The sequence below is a fragment of the Hypanus sabinus genome, chromosome X1 (assembly GCF_030144855.1).
Source record: "Hypanus sabinus isolate sHypSab1 chromosome X1, sHypSab1.hap1, whole genome shotgun sequence".
In the NCBI taxonomy this organism is placed as follows: Eukaryota; Metazoa; Chordata; class Chondrichthyes; order Myliobatiformes; family Dasyatidae; genus Hypanus; species Hypanus sabinus.
In genome coordinates this window covers 44,103,092-44,126,882 of record NC_082738.1, presented here as the reverse complement: position 1 = coordinate 44,126,882, position 23,791 = coordinate 44,103,092, and the positions used below count along the sequence as shown (strand labels likewise).

The 23,791-nt window shown below is 37.7% G+C and overlaps 1 protein-coding gene across 1 annotated transcript in view; it reads left to right on the top strand.

Moving 5' to 3' along the window:
- The window catches only part of LOC132384888 (ceramide synthase 6-like), a 33,087-nt gene extending 10,636 nt beyond the window's left edge, over positions 1–22,451 (top strand). Inside the window, exons 4-10 of the mRNA XM_059956509.1 lie at positions 2,849–2,906; positions 3,866–3,916; positions 10,115–10,207; positions 12,449–12,577; positions 16,305–16,411; positions 18,981–19,137; positions 22,034–22,451. Coding sequence (XP_059812492.1) covers positions 2,849–2,906; positions 3,866–3,916; positions 10,115–10,207; positions 12,449–12,577; positions 16,305–16,411; positions 18,981–19,137; positions 22,034–22,120 — 682 coding nt within the window. The 3' untranslated portion in view covers positions 22,121–22,451. The remainder of the gene's footprint in view (positions 1–2,848; positions 2,907–3,865; positions 3,917–10,114; positions 10,208–12,448; positions 12,578–16,304; positions 16,412–18,980; positions 19,138–22,033) is intronic.
- The last annotated feature ends 1,340 nt before the right edge of the window (positions 22,452–23,791 follow it).

Sequence of the window (23,791 nt, the reverse complement as noted above, 5' to 3'; positions counted from 1 at the left end):
TGTTTACTTTGCAGATACAGCGTGTAGTGTAAATGTCCATAATGGCGGAAAGAGAGACCCCGATGATCTTCTCAGCTGACTAAAGATCACAGAACCTGAATGGTTATGGCATGGAAAGGGGCTCTTTTGCCTGTTGAGTCTGTACTGACTTTAATCAAGAGCCAACCAGGCAATTCACTAGAATTACTTTCTCAGTTGTAGGCAGCTTAACTGCCACTAAGATTGAGGCTGTCAACTCTCCCAGTATTGCACTGGTATCTTCAGGACATGACAGCAAGCATCCTGAAGCAAACAAGCTGAGACTTGCCTGAGGCTCAGCTGAAAACAAACTGAGGCTTTGTAAGACATTGATCAGATGACACTTGAAGTATTGCGAGCAGTTTTTGAGCCCGTATTAAGAAATGATGTGCTGCATTGGAGAGGGTTCAGAGGAGGTTTACAGGAATTATTCTGGGAATGGAAGGGTTAAGGTATGAGGAGCATTTGATGGCTCTGGGCCTGTACTTACTGGATTTTACGTTTGTAGATGAATGAGGAGGGGGGACTCTTATTGAAAGCTACCAAACATTGAAAGGCATGAATAGATTGGATGTGGAGAGGATGTTTCCCTTCATGGGAGTGTCTAGGGCCAGAAGACACAACTTCAGAATACAAGGATGTCCCTTTAGAACAAAGATAAGGATGAATTTATTTAGGAGAATCATTTTCTTGTAGGCATTTACAGGAAAAAAGGTCAAAGTTTATGGTGCATGCCAAATCTACGCAAACTTCTAAGAAAGTAGAGGTGTTGTTTTGCCTTCTTTGTGATGACACTTATAGATTAGTCTCAGGACATATCGTCTGATATGTTAATGTTAACAAATTTTAAGCTACTGACTGTCTCGGTCTTGGTTCCCCTAATGTGGACTGGCTCAGGGACACATAACTGAATGCTTTATCATATCTCCTGCCTCCAACTGCTCCATCCCTCTGTTATTCATCAGCCACCATCTCCTCATGTTATTTTTGCAGTGGACACAGATTCAGTGCCGATGGGTTCAACAAAGTCTCCCTCATGTGTGGAATTCATTGCCACAGATAGAAGTAGAAGGCCAAGCTATTGGGTATATTTAAAGCAGAAGTTGATGGGTTCTTGATTAGTAATGTCATCACAAAGGTTACGGGGAGAAGGCAAGTAACGAGATTCAGAGGGAGTATAAATTAGCTATGATTGAATAGCGGAGCAGATTCAATTGGATGAATGGCCTAATTCAGCTCTTGTGTCTTATAGTCTTTATTTCCCAGAGAAGTGCTAAAAATGGTGGTTTTTAAATTATCATGGGTGTTTTTTTTTTGTTTAGAAGTGGTGATATTAAATATAGGAAACTGGAAATGGAGCAGACTTGTGGTCCAAATGGTCCAATTCTGCTCCTATATCTTATGGTCTTATGGTTTGATGAAAAAAAAATAAACTACAGATTCTGGAACTCTGGAGCAACGAACAAAAGTCTGGAGGAACTTGGCGAGTCAGACAGCATCAATGGAAGGAAATGGATAGCTGATGTTTTGGGTTGAGATCCTTCACCAGGACTTATTAGGGAAATGTTTGTTTGACAATCAAGGATAATGAAATGGGCATGAATAGTCCTAAAGATAGCTGTTTCACATGAGGAGATGGTGGCTGATGAATAACTGAGGGATGGAGTTGTTGGAGGCAGGAGATATGATAAAGCCTTCAGTTATGTGTCCATGAGCCAGTCCTCATTAGGGGAACCAAGACCGAGACAGTCAGTAGCTTAAGATTTGTTAACATTAACATATCAAATGATATGTCCTGAGACTAATCTATAAGTGTCATCACAAAGAAGGCACGACAACACCTCTACTTTCTTAGAGGTCTGCATAGATTTGGCATGCACCATAAACTTTGACTTTTTTTTCCTGTAAATGCCTACAAGAAAATGAATCTTTTGGTAACATATACAGCACATACTTTGAGAATACATTTACTTTGAATTTTCAGATTCATTTATTTATCACATGAATGACAAAACATACAGTGAAACGCATCGTATGCATGAACAACTAACACAACTTAATAATGTACTGGGGGAAGCCCGTAAATGTCACCACACATTCTGGTGTCAGCATAGAATGCCGACAGCGCTAGGCAGAACAACACAGAACACACCAAGCAACAAAACCAACCACAGTCCTCTAACCCCTGGACAGGCTATCTTTGGCCTCCAGCGGACTCGTGGATTCACAGACATTCGTCTTCATCTTCCCCAGCAGACTCATGGAGATCTGTAGATCTAGGTTTCCACAGACTTCCAGACTATCAATCAACCATTGGACTTTGATCTGCAGTATTGACCCTCGGACTCACTAATGTTGACAAATGAAGATCCCAAACACTAGGTATCGAACTCTGGGCTCACTGATGACCGGACCATGAACATTAGGGGTTGAACTCCAGTCTTGCCAATTTGCACACCTAGCGGGTCATTAGCCCTTATGCCTCCTGCCCACACAGAACTTTGATCCTGGAACCTGTTGATGACTTGCTGACCTAGGAGGACCACCAGCCCTCATTCTTTCTGGTCTACCAGCCCAGCATCTGACCACTTTGAACCAGAAGCAGGCCTCACTAAGACTGAAAATTGCTGAGAAACTGTGGAATGAAACACAGTTTCAAATTTTTATTTTAGAAAAACCATTTAATGGGATGCAATTGCCCAACAGCATATGATAAGCAATGAAGAGCAGTTCAATTTATACATAAGCACAAAAGGAGGCATCTAAAGGAAAATATTTCTCTAATTACAAATGTTTTAGTGTCAGTAAAGCTTTAATTTTCTGCTTGTAGGTGGAAGTTCAGTTTCTACCTATGGGCCTTCACGTTCAGTTTTTACTACCTGTCAAAGGTAAGCAAGCATTACTTTGGTTCCTAATATTTATGTTGGAACATGTAGGGGCAGTGGATTGTAATTTTGTGGAAATAGACAATTCAGTGTGATGTAATTACATTCTGTAATTTTAAATTTGTCACTGATGGTTTTTCTTTGCTCTTGACTTTTCCTATCTTGAAAATGTTTATTCTTTGCTGGATTCTTGTTCGTGTGATTTGATATCTGACTTAAGTGATCATTATTGAAGGCAAAACCTCACTAGTGATTGAAAGCAAGCTGTTTTATGGCCAGGGGTACCATCTCAGAATATGATCATGTTTCATTCATACTTCATATTCATCAGCAGTTGTTGGAAGTCATTAGGAACCCTGGATTTTTTTCTTCCTTGCCTATCACAGTATAACAGGTTGAAGCTAGGTAGTAGCCTTGCTGTTTTCTATTTACCATCTATCTGCCAACTCAATACAGAACAGGGATCAACTTTGGAATTTTATGGGCTACGTGGTTCAGTAAACTGTAGATAAATTCCCCTAGAATCTTTGATTTTGAAAGCTCAACTATTATCTGCTGAGAGCAATTACACAAATTTACAGATTGGTTAATTTATAATCACTCTGCAATCTGCAACTCCAGTACAAACACTGGTCATGACATGCAGGAAGGAAGCAGCTCACTGGCAGTCTGAAGGATTATTTTGTCGCAGTGATTTATGTCTTGATAGTGCATTAATAGGATTTTAAAATCTCCATATGGTCTTAGTCAATGTATAAAGTGCAGCTCAGTTTCTTTGTTCACTTTAATCACTGGTCTTGTGATTAGTTTTAAAGTTAGTACCTGGATTTGCTCTTTTTGATCCACCTTATTCCTGTCTGATTTCACAGATACATTTAGAAAAAGATTAGTTTAAGCAGAAGTACTTTGCCCTTTAAAATGCGATGGAATTTTAATTTGTATTTATTATGTACTTTTTTTAGAGTCCCTGGCTGTGGGATAGCAGAGAATGCTGGTACAACTATCCCTTTCATGTAAGAATTGTTTTGTTATGTAATAATTAACTTATGAGTAAAAGAAAGCCTTCTGCACCCTATGATACATGATAAAAATAAGCTCCTATTAAAAGAATTAATGAGGAAATTCACCATTCTCTTGCACCTGGAAAGGATGATTCAGAGCTGCAAATTCCACTTAGACAAGAGCTGTAGAATTGAGGAGAGTTGTTGCCCTATTGAGCTGGTTTCTAAAACAAATAGTTGGAGCTGTTATCATATTTGTGATCTGGTTTTACTTATTGTAGCTTAAATCCAGCTTTAGTCCAATGTGCAAATTGTATTTTATTAATCATAGTAGTCAACTCTGCACGTTCATTAAAGTTTAATAAATAATCATTTCCAGCTCAACCCAAACAGATTGGAATTGTTTTTTTCCATTTACTGGTCATCCCTGGGTTCTGTTTTTACAGACGCTTACAAGATGATTTTGTCAACAGTTTGGAAAATACACAAATCACTTGATGTGGTAACCATACCACTACAGCATAGTAATGAGCAGTGTGTGTCTGTGAATAAGCCTCCACAGACTGAAACTGATTGATGCCCACTTCTGGTTTAAGATGGCCCTGGTGAAGCACAGCACCTACTTGCTGGTAGCAAACAAATCTACTAACTACTTTATTAATCACACTTTTTCTGGTAAACGGTCACCGTGATCAATAGTCTGCAATTTTCCTTTTGGAGTTGAGCTTTTGAACTGCTTGTACGACATGGCAATTTTGCAGTGGGACCTGAAGTCTCGAAGGTGTAAGATGGTTGCAGTGTGGCACATACGGGCTGAATTGAAGTGGTGGGCCCTCGGTCTCAGAGAGGGGAATGAGCCAATGCTGGAGTGGACTTGGAGACAATTCAATGCAGCAGAACTGAGGCAGGGCAGAGTCAAGGCAACAGGGTCTGGGCCAGAGAGTGAAGAAGGTTTAATCGATTTAAGTGCTGGGCTCAGGCCCAAGAGGCAGAGTCAAGGCAACAGGGTCTGGGCCAGAGAGTGAAGAAGGTTTAATCGATTTAAGTGCTGGGCTCAGGCCCAAGAGTGTATTAAAGTAGCAGAGCCCAGGTCCCATGAGCCTCTGCATCCAACACATCATTCTCCACAACTTCTGTAATCTTCAAAGGGATCCTACCACCAAACATATCTTTACCTTCCCTCTCTTTCCGCTTTCTGCAGGGATCACTCCCTTTGTAATTCCTTTGTCTATTCGTCCCTCCCCATGAATCTCATTCCCGGTACTTATCCCTGCAAGCAGCCGAAGTGCTACACCTGCCCAATCACCTCCCTCACCTCCATTCAGGGCCCCAAACAGTTCTTCTAGGTGAAGCAACACTTCATTTATGAAACTGCTGGGGTTGTCTATTGTGTCTATTCTGATGCGACCTCCTCTACAGTGGTGAGACCTGCTGTACATTAGGGGATTGCTTCATTGAGCACCTCCACTCCATCCGCCAAAAGCAGAACTTTCCGGTGGCCCAACATTTTAGTTCCCATTCCCATTTCCATTCTGACTTGTCGGTCTATGGGCTCCTTTTGTGCCATGATGAGGCCACTCTAAGGGTAGAGGAGCATCACCTTATATTCCATCTGGGTAGCCTCCAACCTGATGGGATGAATATCGATTTCTCCTTCCAGTAAAAAAAATTCCTTCCATTTCCTCTCTTCTTCTATTCCCCATTCTGGCCTTTTACCTCTCCTCGCTTGCCTATCACCTCTGCCTGGGTCCCCTCCTACTTCTCTTTCTCCTATGGTCCACTCTCCTCTCCTATCAGATTACTTCCTCTCCATCTCTTTACCTTTCCTACCCACCTGGCTTCACCTATCACCTTCAAGCCATCCTCCTTCCCCTCCCCCCACCTTTTTATTCTGGCAACTTCCCCCTTCCTTTCCAGTGCTGAAGAAGGAACTTGGCTCGAAACTTCGACTATTTATTCATTTTCACAGATGTTGCCTGACCTGCTGAGTTTCCACAGCATTTTGTATGTGTTGCTTTGGATTTCCAGCACCTGCAGAATTTTTTGTGTTTTTGAAATCCATCTACGATTTCTCAGCCCATCTCCCTAAATGATCCAGAACCTTTTATAATTTGTTGTAACCTGCTTCACGATCAAGACCCATAATTTATAATCATCAACAAATTTGCTAATCCTGCCATGTATTTTCACATCCAAATCATTTATATAAATAATGAATAAAAGAAGTCCCACACTGACCCCTGAGGCACCCCACTAATCATAGAATTGACCATCAACCATCACTCTTTGCCTCTTATCATCAAGTCAATTCTGAATCCACCTCACTATTTCCCCCTGAATCCCATGTGACCTAATCTTCCAGATCAGCCTGCCACATGGAACCTAGCCAAAGACATTACTAAAGTCCATATAGACAACATTCACTGTCTACCTTCATCTATCCCCTTAGTTACCTCTTTAAGAAACTCCAAAAGATTAATCAGACATGACATCCCATGCACAAAACCAGGCTGAATATTCCTGATCAGGGGTTCTGAGGGACAAGATCTATCATCATTGTGATTATCCAGTGATGGTAAATCTTGTCCCTCAGAATTCCTTACTGTAACTTCTCTACAACTGAAGTCAGGCTCTCCAGCCTGTAGTTACCTGGCCCGTCCTTGCTACCCTTGAACAATAGGACAAGATTAGCCACCCTCCAATCTTCTGGAAATTACCAGGTGCTAACGATGATGCAAATATCTCTATAAGGGCCTCTACAATTTATTCCCTGGCTTTACATAAGGTTCAGGGCTGCACTTGCCCCTGTGGATTTGCTCACCTTAATGCACTTCAAGACTGTAAGTACCTCCTTCCTTGTAATAGTCATATTTCCCAAGACCTCACTGCTTTTTACACTAATTTCTTCGGTATTCATTATATTGTTCTCAGCAAACACAGAGGAGAAATAGATATTAAAAACCTTGCCCATTTGCTTTAGTTCCATACGTAGATGACCATGATGGTCTTTAAGAGGATGAAATCTCTCCCTAGTCACTCTTTTACTGTGAATGTACTCCTGGGCTTATCTTTAACTCTGCCTGCCAAATCCATCCATACCCTTTTTTTGTCCTCTCAAGCCTGCTTTTAAACTTGTTATAATCAGCGAGGGATTCATTCATACTCAGCTCCCTAAAAGCAATGAGTGCTCTTTCTTTTTCCTGACTGGAACCTCGATATCTCTCATCAGCCAGGGTTCACTTATCTTGGTATGTCTGCCCTTCACCCTAACAAGAACATGCTACATCTGGACTCCTGACATGACCCCTTTAAAAACCTCCCACTGCTAAAAATTCCTTTCCCATATGTTACTTCAGGACTATGACCTGTGGACCTGTTCTCTCTTTTTCCATAACAATTTTTAAAATAATTGATTTGGGGTCACTAAACCTAAAGTTCTCCTCTGCCGCCATTTCTGTTACTTGGTCTGTCTTGCTACCTCAGAGGGGGTCTAGTATTGCTGCTTCCCAAGTTGGTTCCTCTGTATATTGCATGAGGGCACTGTCTTGAATGCATTGCATATATTCCACTCCATCCAGCTCCATTGCACTTTGGGTGGCCCTGTCAATACTAGGAAAATTGAAATCTCCTTCTAGCACTACCCTACTATTCTCAAAACTATGTGCAATTTCTTGACACACCTGCTGCTCAAATTCCCACTGACTATTTTGGGATGTATAATATAGCCCTTCTAAGGTGACCATCCCCTTTTTGTTTCTGAGTTCTACCCAAATGACCTTGTTAGATGATCCCTCTGATTCTCATTTGAATTAACAAATATTCATGGGAGCTTATGCTTACGTATGGATGTTCATAAGTTCAGCATTCATAACTCGGAGAGGGCTTGTACCTGTATAGTGTATTGTCAAAATAACTTTTCCATATTTAGTGATAATTTGTTGATTGTCCCTCTGATACACTTAAGCCTGTTATTTTAGTTTTACGTGGCACTTGTTTCCTAAATGAGTATTCTCATCCTCTATGTATTTCCTTGCGTAAATGATTTGCAACTGTAGGAACTCAATAATTTTTGAATTTATTGTGATGAGTACCCTTCTAGCAAATCTTACCAGCTCCAACCTTCCAATATTTTTTTTTCAAGTCAAGCCACATTCTTTCACTTCAAGTATGCAGCAAGTGGGCTGCTACTGAGTTGTCTTGTTCGAACCCCACCCAACTGTGTATACAAATCTATAAATTGCCTTTTAAGATGAATGTTTGTTACATTTTATTTCTGCAGGACATCTTTAGAGTTTGCAGTACCAGATTATTTATGTAAAACATGAAATGTGACAAAAACTTAGGCAAATAGAAGATAGGGTTTGATGTTGTTGTCCAAAAGTATAATGTTGAATAAATATGCATATTGGCATAAGTATTGGATAATGCACATGCACACTGGACATGGAATTGGTGAAAACTCCATATATCCAGCTTTGTTTACTTTGATCAGATGTAGAAAGAACAAAATGATCTTGTGCTTTTTTCAAAATGGTTGTGTCCAACTGATGTAGCAACAGGAAGCAATCTTGGATCATTTCTTACATTATGGTGAGTGCAAGGTAACAACACAGAACCATTCTTATATGGCAAAAAGAGTTGGCATGTATACAAATTATCCCCAGTTAATGGTATGGTACCATTCAAGTGAACTGTTTGTAACTGGACAGTTCACAAGTCAGAAATGCAGCTGTGAAGCAGGTTCCAAGGTGGCAAAAGACATCTGCAGCCTCACAGCAGCTAACAAATCCATCCCATCGGTCTCCCAAGGGCTGTAGGTAAGTCAGACTGTCATAACCTCTGGGAGGACATGTATTGAAAAAAGTATATTTGCCTGAGTTTAAATTTTTAAAAAACAATCATGTAATTAGTACACCCCAAAATACTTCACATGCAAAATAAAATCATTTTGCAGTGTTGTCAGTTGTTATAAAATCAAACCAAGAGCTAATTTAGACACAAAATTCCAGTAAGCATAGTTAAGGTAAACCATGTAATCTGTTTGTTAGTGTTAGTTGAAGCATGAATACTGGCCCAGGCATCCTATATTTTTTGAATTGGCATGTTACTTGCAAAGATAGATAAAACATGGATTAACACTTTGTCAGAATTGCTCTGAAGTCCTCATTTTAATTTTAGGCTTGAATCCTCCAAATTGTATTACTTAATTCCACAATTTATGGCTTGAAGGTATTCATTCCAACCACTAAACATTGTAGGACAGTGCATATTGTGGAACTTTAGCATAGAGAACTTTGTTTACTATGGAACAAATGACATGCATGCCATGGAATTTGTATTTAATGCTAATGTTGCATTCAGTAAATGAAAAAAATGCTATATTTTAAAAAGTGATACAAAATGGAAAAAAAAAGATTTGGTCTAATTTTGAAATATATTCATGTTTCATTTTCAATCTTTTTTAAATTAATTTTCCAACAAAGAAAAAAATACAAATCAGAGAAGTTTTAGCAAACACATAATACAAAAAATGTAGAAACAACAAAAAACAATATACTGTCAAGGTCAATTAAATATAATGTTAAGCTGTTGTATATAAACAAGAAACTACAACTCCTCTTGACAAATCGTAAAGAAAACAAAGATTGGAAATTTTAAAGAGAAAAAAAAACCCCGCTAAACTAACCTAAAACAAAAAAAGAAAGAAAGAAAGATGGGGCAGTCCATTTGAGGATAAAATTAGAAAAAAAGAAAACATCCTTCCAGTCATCTCTGAACCTTTGCAGATAAGGAACTTTTTTTTCTGCCAAAATATATTAATTTAACTTGTAACTAAATAAAAACGGAATAGGATGCTAGCCGATTATTGACCGACTGTTTGCTTAACATTTGGGTGATTAACCTTTTACTATGGTCAGAAACCCTGGTTTTAATTCTGTCTTATTTCTGGTAGGTTATGAGGTCGTGCCTTCATATTCTATACTACTTACAAAATTTAGTTTCATTGAAGTCAATGGAGCAATATTTCAAAAGCAGAGTGGAATGCAAGGTCACTGCTTATATAGTGTCTAATACTATCAATTGGTGTGACTTTCTACACAGTTAGAAAGGATATGTGGTATTTTTCTTGTCTTTTTAAGTCCCCATTTTAAGTAAGTATTAGCATTCCTTATAAAAGCAAAGTTAAATTCTGTATCTTTTTGTTCAAAGGAACTTTCATTTGAAGTCTATATACATTTCATGATGGAATTCGCTTTTTATGGGTCTCTGATATTTTCACAGTTTTTTGATGTTAAAAGAAAGGTAAGACTCACATTATTTTGGTATCTCTGATGATATTATAAGTGTGTATTATTCAAATAGCTTTCATTTCTAGTGTCTTGGGCTGGGTTTTTCCAGTACTTATCAGCAGAGTTACTCAATAGGATGCTTAGTCCAGATCATGTAAGGCAACTTTTTGTTGACTGAGTTTGGGGCAAGCTTGGTATCAAGATCATTGAGTCACTCATTAAACAGTTAATATCTAAAGCAGTTAGTATATTTTAGTAGGGAAAACACGTAGTAGATGAAACACGAGTCTGTGCCTTTGGAATATAATGCAATATTTATTCATCTACCAGACTGAAATTTAATGGTGTATCCTATCCAGTTGGTTTTGAGAGTGTATAACAATTATATCAAAACTGTGAATATAAATAAATAATGAACACTAATGTGATGGAGTATAATTTAGTCCTTTCTTTTAGTGAGTTATAATATAACCTGCCCATTCAATATGGCTATTTCACTTGCAAGTGAAATGCATTTCTTGTAATTCTTCATTTCCCACCCTCAAATCTTAATTATGATGATGGATATAGGGTCACTATTGCTTCTGACATTTATTTTAAAAAAACATTGTCTGTTGCTTCATGTATTTTACTCAGGGGATTTATTTTGATTCCAAGTACTTGCCTGACTCTGATTCTTATTATGGTTGTTATCACTCTAAATGTCCTGCCTTTACTAGTAATGAAAGTTGTTTATGTTATTTTGGATCGAAAGCAGAGCCATGCTTCATTGGTTTACCATGCTTTCCTTTTCAGGGAACAAAAAAGTAGACACTATAGAATTGAACAAAAGAATAAATATGTGAAGTAAAAGTCATCACTGGATAATAAAGCATTCTTTTTGCTGAAAAATCAAATGACATACACAAGATTTTCATAGCAAAGCGTACATGTAGCTTGCAAGTATAAAGTTCCTCTGTACATGTGATAGGCTGACAATGACAACATTCCATCTGGAGCTGGCATAAGAACACAAGTACATAGGAGCAGAAGTAGGCCATCCAACTTCTTAAATGTGTCCCACCATTCAATATGATCATGGCTCCTGTTCTATGTCAGTTCCACATAATCCTCAGTTTCGCAATCTTCCAAGAATATAGATATTTTCTCTTTCAGTGCCTTGGGATGTAAATTGCATCTGCCCCACATAAATGTATGCCTTTTGTAAACATTCAAAGGAAAAAATGCTTCAAGTTATTTGTAGGGCTTATGTGGACTGAATAGCAAGATCTCAAGACTTTAAGATTCTATGGGCCAATTGTAAAAAATAGAGGCTTCACTAAACTGGTTCCAAATTGACTAAATTGAGCATCCCCTACCACATCATTGCCTGCAGGAGGTGTTGGAGTTGGCAGTGGGTAAGTGGCAAGATGGAGGTGCTGATATTGGGGTTGGGTGAGATGGAAAGAAAGGATATGTTGTAAGAAAGGATATAATTTGAAAAAAGAAGTTTTATAAAATGTGAATCAACTATCAATGGAATATCATAAAATCTTTGGAATTTTAAAAACCAATTCTGTATTTTAATCTTGATGTTTTTTCTTCCATCTCCTTTTTAACAGCCTCTGTTTACATAGATACCCTATAGTTCTAATTTCTTGCTCACATCCAATGAATGAATGCATAATTAATTGTCATTATACATTTCAGTGGGTTAAGAGCAAACCACATCACGGTGGGTCAAGATCACGGATAGTACAGAACAGTTAAGGAAGGCATATTTCTTTCCTAAGAGGAAATTTTTGAACAAGGTAGGCTCAGTAGAGTCAGGGTTACTGTGGTGACATTACTTTTTATGGCAGATTTAATTGAGCTTAAATTCTGCTACTGCTGAGACTTGGGAACATTAGTTCAAGCCTCTGAATTATTAATTCAACAATTTAACTACAGTGTTGCTGCACCCTTTATCACTATTTGCTTGATATATTGTATACTGTGGATCAGATAGTGTAGTTAATTGAATAGTATCAGTAGGGTGAATAGGTTTGCTTTAACTGTTTAAAATTTTAGTGGAATTTTAAGGAAATTTTCAGTGGATCCTGCATTCCTTCAGTACCTCACTGGACAGGCAACATACATGCTGCAATTCAACTTTCATTTTGTGGCTCATATCAATCTGAACCAAGAGCTGTAGAAATGGTATCAAGCTCAAGATCTTCACAAAGTGATCGAAGGTCCAAATGATCTTGGGTAACTTTCTCTTGCTTCTTTTTAGGATTTTGTTGTTATGTGCATCCATCATCATGTCACCATTCTGCTGCTGACAATTGCCTACATTGCTAATATGACACGTGTAGGAACAATTATCCTCCTCTTGCATGATGCTGCTGATATTTTTCTAGAGGTAAGTGTAAGAATGGGCATCAATTAGCCAGATTTTGTATTCAGTTAATATCATTTCCCCTCAGGCTCTTTTCCATTAATGCACTACAGATACTCCCACAGGGGTGTACATTACATCCACTTTTATATATATATCACTTACAGTTTAAAAGAGTGATGAAAGCAGTTCTTCAAAACCATTGTTTAAAATAGCAGACACACTGCATCCATCTGAATTGTTAAATTACTCTAACTTGTTCTCGGTGTTGTTATCATTCAACCAAACTGAAGATGATACATCCTTTTTAAGATACTTAAAAGAATAGATATAGTGTTATAGAAGGTCATCGACTCCTGCACATGTTTCTTTATTTCATATTTAAATGGATACCCTAACCCTTCTCTCTGTTGTCCATCTCTTTTCAGATTCTTATCTAACCAACTTTGTTAAACAGTAACAATCCTGTCAGAAAGCCAGCTGTAGTGAAGCAAAATATATTCTAAAAGAAGTTGTGGAGAAAAAAGTATTTATGTTCAGTCCTTTCATTTAACCTATTATAGGCTTTTCTATTTACCCTCTATGGTTGCCAGCTAATAAGGGACACCTTGCGAATGGGACATGTTGCAGGTCAAGTTAAATGATAGAAAAGCATGGGGCAGAATAGGCCCAGTGGGCCAAACTCTCCTGTAACAGTGGACTTTGTATACAATCATTAAATAATTGAAAGAAGGAAAATAAAATATGTTTGTATAATATCCATTACTAATGTTTGGCTATTTTATAGGCATCATACTAAATCCTACAGGATTTTTTTTCCCAATATTTTGCTGTTCGCACCAGCATTTTGTATGTGTTGCCCTGGGTTTCTAGGATATGCAAAATCTCTTGTGTTTATGATTCAGCTGAGGTATCTTATAAAAGTTTTGTTTTTACAGACCATTGGTGACTGTAGTTGCACACATAGTGCTGGAGGAACTCAGTGGGTCAGGCAGCATCTATGGAGGGGAATGGACAATTGACATTTCAGGTCGAGACCCTTCACCTGAACTGAAAGATAGAAGATAGAAGGGAGATAGCCAGTATGAAAAGGTGGAAGGGAGGCATGGAGCACGAACTGGCAGTTGGATTCAGGTGAGGGAGGGGTGATAGACTGATGGGGTGAGGGGGATGAGTGGGAATCAGAAGCTGGGATTTAATAGACAAAAATAAAGGGCTGAAGTTTTTGGAAATTGATAGGAAAATTCCTTGGATCCTTGCTGGAAATGGAGCTGGAAGCCGAGTGGGACAACATGGCAGTAGAGACAAATATCCAGAAAAGACACGTGGCTGTGGTAGTGAAGCTTGGTGAGTGTGGGGTCATGGAGCAGCAGAGATCACAGAGCTGATGCTTTAGATTCTTGTTGGGGCAAAATTAATACATTGGACACTTGCTGTGTCCCCATTCTTGACTTTCCCCAGATGGTCATATAAATCTTCATCACTTTCATCTTATATTATGAACAGTAGTATTAATCCAGTCTTCAAGCAAAGCTACAGTAGGGTGGAGAAACAAGAGTCAGCAGATGCTGTAATTTGAAGCCAAAAATTGCTGGAAGAATTCAACTGGTTGAGCAGCATCTGTTGTGGGGCAATGGGCTGTGATTCTACATCATATGTTGCTGAACCCACTGAGTTCCTCCAGCAGATGCTATAACATAGATAGGGTGATTGCAAACCAGATTACATAATTGGTTCTCTATTGAAGTCATGAGAACTGTGAAGGATATAAATAGGCCATGAACGTGCTATAAATCGTTTTGCACTTCTGTAGGAAGTCAAGATCTGCCCTTGAAGGTTACCACACACACCTGTAGTTAGCGTAACTTTTATAATTTTCTGTCTGGCCTCTATCATTTTTTGTGTACGTAGATGTATTATTTGCTGCTGTCCAAAAATTTTGATTTCCATTTTCTAAAGACTAGTGAAAAATGTTTAGCTGATTCTGCTGCCATATTCCTCAGTCTTCCTCAATATTTTAAAGGCATTTTGATTAAGCTTGGATTGCTTACATATTTATGTCCATTTATAGTTTCTACCTTTTCTCAGATATTTGAACTTCCAATTGGTTTTCCTTTTTCAAAAGGAGTTGCAAAAGCTAAGGAGCAGGACAAAATGCTTGTTAAATATTTATGACATTCCATGACACAAATTGATTAGGACCCTTTCATCTCTAAGAAGGGTCTGTTCTTCTTTCACATTGTTTATTTATCAGTTCATAAAAGCACTTGGTATTTTTGTGGATTGTCCATCTTTTCATATTCTGTTAGATTTTCTAATTTTCCTCATAGTTCTAAACTTATTTTTTTCTATTATCCTTCTATGTACCAATTGTATTTTTCTTGGTGAATTTCAGTCTTGATCTTAACTTGTGTCTTTGGTAGATTTTTCATTATAGGATGTATTTAAGTATTTTATTCTTCAATGCCTGATAAATTTCTTTTATTTTGATCTATTGTTTTATCTGATATTTTTTCTAATTAATTAGCCTTGTGTGAGAGTCGCTTTATTCCAGGCAAACCAGCTAGTTTCTTGACCAATGGATACTTCCTTATCCAACACTTTGAAAGGATCTTTAAAAAAAGGATGAAATTAATTGTTAGATAGTTTTGGCCAATTTACCTTCAGGACACTTCGATCTTTGGCTTTGATTGAATGCTGAATCTGAACATATTGTCAATGGGGAAAACAGTATCCTACTTGAGATAAAGTAGTAATGCTAATTAATTTTCAATACAAACTTTACCAAATGGCAGTCAGTTTTATAGCAGTTTCAAAAGCTGGCTTGTTGATTGTCCTTGAATTCAATTACAACACTGTAAACAGCCAAATACCTGAGCTTTAGAACTTACTTCCTAAGCTCTATCATCTTTCTCTTGCTTGTTCCTCCATAAGACAGTTATTTAACATAATGAAATAAATTAGCTGCCTCACAAACACCTAAAGTAAAAGCAGGCTGTAGTGTTGAGTTCTGTCACCATAAATGGACAAAATTGAAAGCCGCTCCACCAGAATCTTAATTGCACCCTGGGTTTAAGTACACGAGGAATGTCATCTGTCCAAAATCTCCAAAGGCACCTGGTTACTGAAAGACCATGCATAGAGCATCATAGAGCATGTATATGGGCCCTTCAGTCCACCAAGTGTATACCGACTAAGTAGTCATCTGTTCTTCAACCATTCACCTGCACTTAGTCCATACTCTTGCATGCTTTTGTAGTTAAAGCCTTGTCTGGTTATGTTTTAAATATTGTGAGAATATGTGCGTCCGCCATCAACTCAGGCAGTACATTCAGATTCCAACCAAAAAGTTCTAACTTGGTTCTTTTCTAAGCCTGTTATTGCTCACCCTAAATTAATGCCCTCTAATTGTAGATATCTTTGCTGTGGAGAGAAGTTTCTTATTATATCTATTCTCTTCATAATTTTGTTTATCTCCAGCAGTCCCTTATCTACCCTTTGGAAATCAAATCAAACCTATTCAGTCTCTCCTTCTAAAGCAGTATACTTGTGAAACTTGTCTCCAATGCAATTATATACTTCCTGTAATATGGCAATCAGAACCATTCATCTCAGATTATGATTTGAATGATTTATTCCAAGGATAACTAATTCTTACTAATTGTATGCTTTTGCACATGGATATGGACCTGTTTCTTTCAAATTTGTTGATAGGTTCATGATACCAATTATATTTTTTCTTTAAATCTAGCTTGCTAAAATGGCAAACTATGCTAAATGGCAAAAACTCTGCAACATCTTCTTCTTGATGTTTGCTGTTGTCTTCATTGTGACCCGTCTGGTAATATATCCAATCACGTGAGTAATATCTTCTTACCTTTTCACAGCTGTATTTATATTAATTGTAGGGAAGTAAGATCATTAATTTATACAGGATGTCATTTTTTCCTGACAATGTAATTTTCATTCTCAGCTTCCTCTGTCAAACATGCTTTCCATATGGTTTCATAGACTCTTGCTACTGTTCAGCCTTCATGTGTGAGTTGGAATATTGTTAGGTTATTTGACCATGACGGCAAACTGGGCCTAATCATTACCTCACTCAGTATAGGCACACTTTGAGTTTTCAGTGATCAAAGCTCAAAGCAAAGTGCTTTCTTTTTCCCACACTAGCTAAGGCTGAAATTAGCTACTTCAGCACATACTCAATGAAAAGTTGGGACAGTCATTTTCTATAGCCCAAGTTCTATGCCAGTTCTACAGACCAAACAGATGCAGAACTGGCATAAAATACCACATAAGGCAATGAGATAGAAATTTATCATATGTGAAAAGTGTCATTCTAACAGTCATGCAGCTTCTGAAATTTTGTACAATTGAACCTGGTACATGCGAACAAGGGCAATTTATTGTATTTGAACAGGATATATTTCTATTGTAACAGATCTTCATTGCATGAAATTGGATTAAATTTGAGATGTTCATAATGTAAAATATTTACTTTAAACATTCAGTTTTTGAACTTGAAAGTAAGATGGATTAATTCAAAAGATGTTTCTCTCATTGCACTTGTAATAAATAATGCTTGAAAGAGCAATGTCAAAGACACAGGTTAAGATAAATTCAGTAGCGTCTGCAGACTAATATTAGAGCCAAAGTTATTATAGTGGTTGACTAAGATGGTCTCTTTTGCACTTTGTGAACATGACAATTACTGAAGCACATTTCTGCAAACCTTATGAATAAATTTTTTGAAATAAAATATTTGAATGCTACCTGAAATTGAAAAAAATATTTTGAATAGTTTGCAAAATTTGTTTCAGTGAAGTTGAAGTTCATAAATAATTTGGGCATGTCCTCTTTTTAATCATATTACAATTCAGATATTATTTGTCAGGTTAATCCAAGTAAATTAGGTTGGGAATAGCATAATAAAAATGTGTGACTCGTACTGGAACATGTTTCTTCACATAGCTGTTTTAGATCATGATTAAAGTTTCATTAAAGATGATTATAAGAGATAATTATCTCCTTTAATAACTAAGCCAGCCACAGAGGATTACATATCAGTCAGAAGTAGGAGGAAGAGTGCTCAATGGTGCCTTTTCCCCCAAAATGATAAAGAGAAAGAAGTTTAGGAGTTCTACCATCCACTGAGATGAAATGGACAGTTATTCCATTCTAAGCTCTGTCATGAGAAGAGATAACCAGGAGGAAAGAGAACATGGTTACCCTGAAAAAGTGTAATGTCTCCACTGATTCCTGGATGCTTCTGAGCTACAACTGCTCAAAGTGAAGAAAGAGCATTCAAGATGATATGACAATTTAGATGCCTTACATTAAGAGCACCCAGAAGCTCTGTATGAATGGCAGGAGTGGACCACCTCGCAAGCTCCCCATTCACTGGTCCTCTTGGCTATTACCTATCTGTCAGTGGAAGAGTCTGTAGTTCCCACATTGATCTAAATAGCCACCTCAAATTGCTCGCAAATGGAATGACATAAATTATTCTCAATGAGAAAAATAAGTGAATTTCAAAATTTTCCACAAATTTAGAGATAGCTTGTAATATACATATCTTGTTCATAATGAAATTCACAAGATCTCATCCCTGAAAAACAGCTCATGTATCATATTAGCTCTGTATGTCATTCCTTAGGTTACATGCCTCTGAACAACTGTTGCAAGAATGCCTGTGACCCTTTTTTCCATGTTGTCAGCAACTGAGGTGAAAAGGGAATGATGAGAATCTGTCCTTCCACTTTAAGAGCATAAGCATTCTTTAGGAATTGAAAATACCCCTTTATCTCAAAAGCCCAATGATTTCTGCTACAGCCTTAATTGTAGCAAAAATATAGCATGCATTAAAGTTATTTTAAATAACTTTATGTAATACTTTAAGACACAGGAGCAGAATTAGGTCATTCTGCCCATCGAGTCTGCTCTGCCATTTCTCAAACCGCTTTAAATATATCCAATGACTTGGTGTCCACAGCTGTCTTTGGCAATGAATTCCACATAATCACCACTCTCTGGCTACTGTTCTAAAGGGATGACCTTGTATTCTGAGGCTGTGCCCCCTGTTCTATTTTTAAATTGTCACTGTGCCTCATTCAGGGATGGGACTCTCATTTTGATAGGAAATGGCATTTTACCTATGCTCATTTCAATTAACTAATAGGGAGAAGCAAATAATTGGCATAAATTGTTGTCACTGCATGTGCAGTAACCTGGAAGGGTAGATTTCCCTAGCTTTACAGAATGTGTCTGATTGTCATTTCACACATTTCAATAAATTTATGAAATGAACAAAAGATCTTTTCAGGGAGATTACTAAGAATCAAAATCCACCCATTGTCTAATTTTGACTTAATTTTTCCTGCATATCTGAACTGTTTCAAAATTAAAGGTGTGTTTTGTTTTACAGGAGCATCAGATCTGTATTTTTTGAAAGCTGGGAGATCATTGGACCATTTAAAATCTGGGGCTTTATAAATCTTCTTCTTATCACACTGCTGATTATGCACATCTACTGGTCATACCTAATCATCCGTATGGTGCTTAAAGCATTTCATAAAGGAAAGGTAACTTATCTTGGCTGGATACTGATGAGTTTATAATTTTTAATGGATTACCTTTATGGACAGGTGTGAAAATGAAAAATCAGACATGAACTTCATTACACTGAGTTGTCATTATACATTTGTAAAGCAGAGTAAACACATCCACTGATAATGGAAAGGTGTATCTGCATTGGGGAAGACTTTGTATTTATTCTTCTCTCTGGATTTAAAAATGATACCCTTTGCTCTTCCTGGCCAGTGCTTCAACCTCATCTTTGGAGCTGTTGGAGGGTCATCGCAAACCCATTGTTCTGCCAGTAGTTCTCAATCATTTCAGAGGACAATATAGTTGAGATTCTTAACACATTATTAGTGAAGTCCTTCATTCCAGTTTCAGATCCAATGTCATTTGACATTGTGATTCATCTTTCTCCATCATAACTGTCCACAGGAAGTTGAAGGTAACGAGTCCTCAGCTTCCTAATTAACAGACAATCTATCTTAATTCAGAATCTTTAGATAAAACCAAATTTCTGGAGGCATTCAGCAGATCAGGCATCATCTATGCAATGTAAAGCAGTTAATATTACCATAAGACATAGGAGCAGTGTGAAACCATTTGACCTATCGAGTCTGCTCTGAGACGTCCGGAAGCTTGCATCAGAATGGTTTTGATGTGGTGACCTTGGAATGGAATGTCCCTTTCCATAGATGTTGCCATAAGAAGACAGGAACACAGGAAAATAAAGGCAGGCAAGGCCATCAGGCCCCTCAAGTCTGCCTTGCTATTCAATGTGATCATAGCTGATCCATGCTGGCCTAAATCTCTGTGCCATTTCATTATATCTCTGACTTCACCAATCTTTCAAATACTTAACTATCTCCATCTTAAATATACCTAATGACCTGGCTTCCACCTACCTCTGGGTTAGAGAATTCCAGAGATTCAAGCATAGGAGAATATGGAGAAACTTAATAGAGGTATACAAAACTATGAAGGGTATAGACAGGGTTAATGCAAGCAGCCTTTTTCCACGAAGGTTGGGAGAAACTAGAACTAGCGGTCATAGGTTAAGGATGAAAGGTGAAATATTTAAGGAGAACCTCTTCTCTCAGAGGACGGTGTGAGTGTGGAACGAGCTGCTAGAGGAACTGGCAGATGCAGGTTCAATTTCAACATATAAGAAATTTAGATATGTATATTGAGAAAAGAGGTTATGGAGGGCTATGGTCTAGGTGCAGGTTGATGGGACCAGGCAGAAAAGCAGTTTGACATAGACTAGAGAGGCCGAAGTGCCTGTTTCTGTATTGTATGGTCTATGGTTCATCACCTCCAAGAGAATAAATTTCTAATTCTTCACTATTAAATGACTAGCCCTTATTTTGTAGCTATGTTCCCTTGTTTGTGACTCATGAATACAACTAACTGGTTGCATTACGACCTGGTGTGGGAGTATTAATGCTCTTGAATGGAAAAGAAAACTACAATAACGAGTGGATACGGCCCAGTCCATCACCGATGAAGCCCTTCCCATCATTGATCACACCTGCAGAGTGCTGTTACAGGAAGGCAGTATCCATTATCAAGGGCACCCACCACCCTGGCCATGCTTTCTTCTCATTGCTGCCATTGGGAAGGAGATGCAGGAGCTTCAAGTCTCACACCACCAGGCTCAGGAACAGTTATTACCCCTCACCCATTGGGCTCTTGAACCAGAGGGGATAACTTCACTCACCCAACACTTAACTGATTCCACAACCTACAGTGTGGATTCACTTTTAAGGACTCTACAACTCATTTTCTTGTTATTTATTGCTTATTTATTTTTTATTATTATTTTCTTTTCTCTTTGTACTTGCACATTGATTGTTTGACCGACTCTGTGGTGTGCGGTTTTACACTGATTCTATTGTGTTTCTTTTTATTTATGATGAATGCCCACAAGAAAATAAAAAAGAAAATGGTGACATATGTACTTTTTTTAATAAACTTTTTTTATTGAGTTTTCAAATAATTACAGAAATAAAAGAAAATACATGAAAAAAATATATATACCCTACCCCCCCTCCCCTTAACCCCTCCCCCCTAACATCCCTATATAAAAAAGAAAGAAAGAAAGGAAGAAAGAAGGAAAGAGTGCCTGGATATCGGAAGATCCCCACATGTTCCATGGAGTTCATAATAACTTTAGGATATATATATTTATTTCTTTCCCCAAGTAACCAATTATTTCATCTTCGGAGCGACATATGTACTTTGATAATAAATTTACTTTGAACTTTGAAAGCATCTCAACATTTACCTGATCAAGCGCCCTTAAGATCTTAATATGTTTAAATAATCTCCTCCATATTTCTTATCTCCAAGAACCAGTGCAGTGTTGTAATCATTTTCTGTTTTTCTGATTTCCAGCATCCATATATATTTTTAATTTTCAAAGCCTGGGCAGATTCTCTCCAGCTCTAACCTCATCCTTCCTGTACAAAGCTCTTGAATGTGTCAATGCCTTTTAGCTCCTTGCTCATTGGTCCTATGGTATCTCTATGGTTGCTTATCATAACACAGGAGGCTGTTAAGCCCACAGATCCCTGCCAGCTCCCTACAGAGCAATTCCATCAGTCCTATTTCCATTCTCCTTATTTATTTTTAACCCTGCAACAGAGCATTCCTATTTGATTTGTTTGCTACTTACCTGCTCATGGTGGCAATGTGCCACTGCCACTTTTCCTTGATGCATTCAAGGTCTACCGCAAAAGTATAAAAACAGTACATAAAGATCTATGAAGGTACTTCAGAATATCGATAAGTGATAAGTGATAAATTGCTTATTTTAAAGCACTCATGTCTAAATCACCAGAAAAACATTCATGAAAGCCTTTTGGTTGAAATCTAAAATGTGATTTTCTTTATGGCTAGGTATCTAAAGATGAGAGAAGTGATGTAGAAAGTAGCTCTGAAGAAGAGGAGCAATCTGAACAAAATGCCCATGAGAAAGCATCATAATGGCCTTCTGAAATGGCTGACCAAGATATTCCACACTTTCTCAGGATGCAAGTCCAAGTTATGAAGGAAACAGGAGGCATTTTATTTAAAAAGAAAAAACTGTTATTCGCTACATATGTGTTTGCAACATAAATGACTGAAAAATATTCATTGTGGCTGTTTACAAAGATATGAAAAATATATGTATTTCCTAGATCAGAGTATTATACGACATTATTAAGGTCCAAATTACTATAGTAGTAGTAGTAATAATAATAATAATAATAATAATGTGGATATTTTAGCATGAGTTAAATTCTTTTGACTTTTAAATAAACTCTTTAGGCATATATTTCTAAATAAGAATAAGCTTTGTCATTTGCTTTATAAGCAAGGTAAAAATGACTTTTTGAAGTTGGATCATTACATCAGAAAAAAATTGTTTTGAAGTTATAAAAGGGGGCGGGGGTTGGATGGGAGTGACAGCAGGAATATAATATAGCTGAGGTTCCTATATCTGACTTCAGCTGGAAAATGGATTTATGTTGAAGATGTAAGTTGTTATTCACCAATGACTGTATGGACCTTTTGCCAATCAACCATCGAGATTCTTTCACTCACATGGATAAAGAAGCATATGCTTGCCTGTTCCTGTGGACCAATAATCCCCACATGTCTCAGGAGAATAACAAAGAAAGCAATATTCTATGTTTGCAAGGCAGTGGTTTACAAAAAAGAGGAGATTTTCTACAGGATAAAATGAAAATTTCCTTGTGTTAGTCCAAGTATGCTGGATCATCAGGGTGTTACATGTTTTATTAAGGTGAAATGATTTCTTTACAAGCATACACCCAGAAACACCTGATTTGCTGAAATTTCTGTCATCAAGTTGATCGGGGTTCCTGAGGAAGGATTCCAACCTTTCCAAATTCTAGCACATCTTAAAGGCATAAAATGGGGAAGGATGAGGGAATTACAGTGGTTGTTCTGCTAATTGACTTTGATGTAATGAGTCAGCAAATGCAAAATTGTGCATTTTAGCATTTGTAAATGTGTTGCCTGGCCCTCCTCTCCTCAGGGCATTGTTCAAGGACATTGAGGACTTTGTTAATGTTGCAACTTATGAGTGTGTCTGTGGGTGTAGGTATGCAGGAGCTGGGAAAGATCAAGACTTCTTGCACTACAGTGGGGCATGGGGGGAATTTGCAGCCAGGAAATTGGTTGTGGGGGTCGGGGGGGGGTGAGGTGGAATTGAAGAGAGGAACATGCAGACACGATTGTTCGAAGGGTGGGTTGCCAGGTGTTCGGTTCGCATTCACTTGCAGATACCTTGTTCTGAAGCTGTACCCAAAAGGTAATGCTGGGCTGACACTGCCCAATGATAGGGATCCTTAGGTTAATGTGATCCAAATTCTTCAGGGTAAATTACATAATTCTGTCCCTCTCTGATATGGAACTCACATCAACATTGTAAAGGTGACTCATGACAGCAAGAACCTTGTTGAATTTCTCAAATCAAAATAATTTTCTATTCATGGAAATTTTTTTTCAGTCTCATAACTCTGGAGAAAACACAGTCTAATAGAACTGAATTTCTAGTCAAACAATTTGTATAAAATTTATATACTTGAAGAAACTGTTCCCAACTTAAAATGAATCTACTAATGTTGCATTTGGCCACAAAAGTTCACC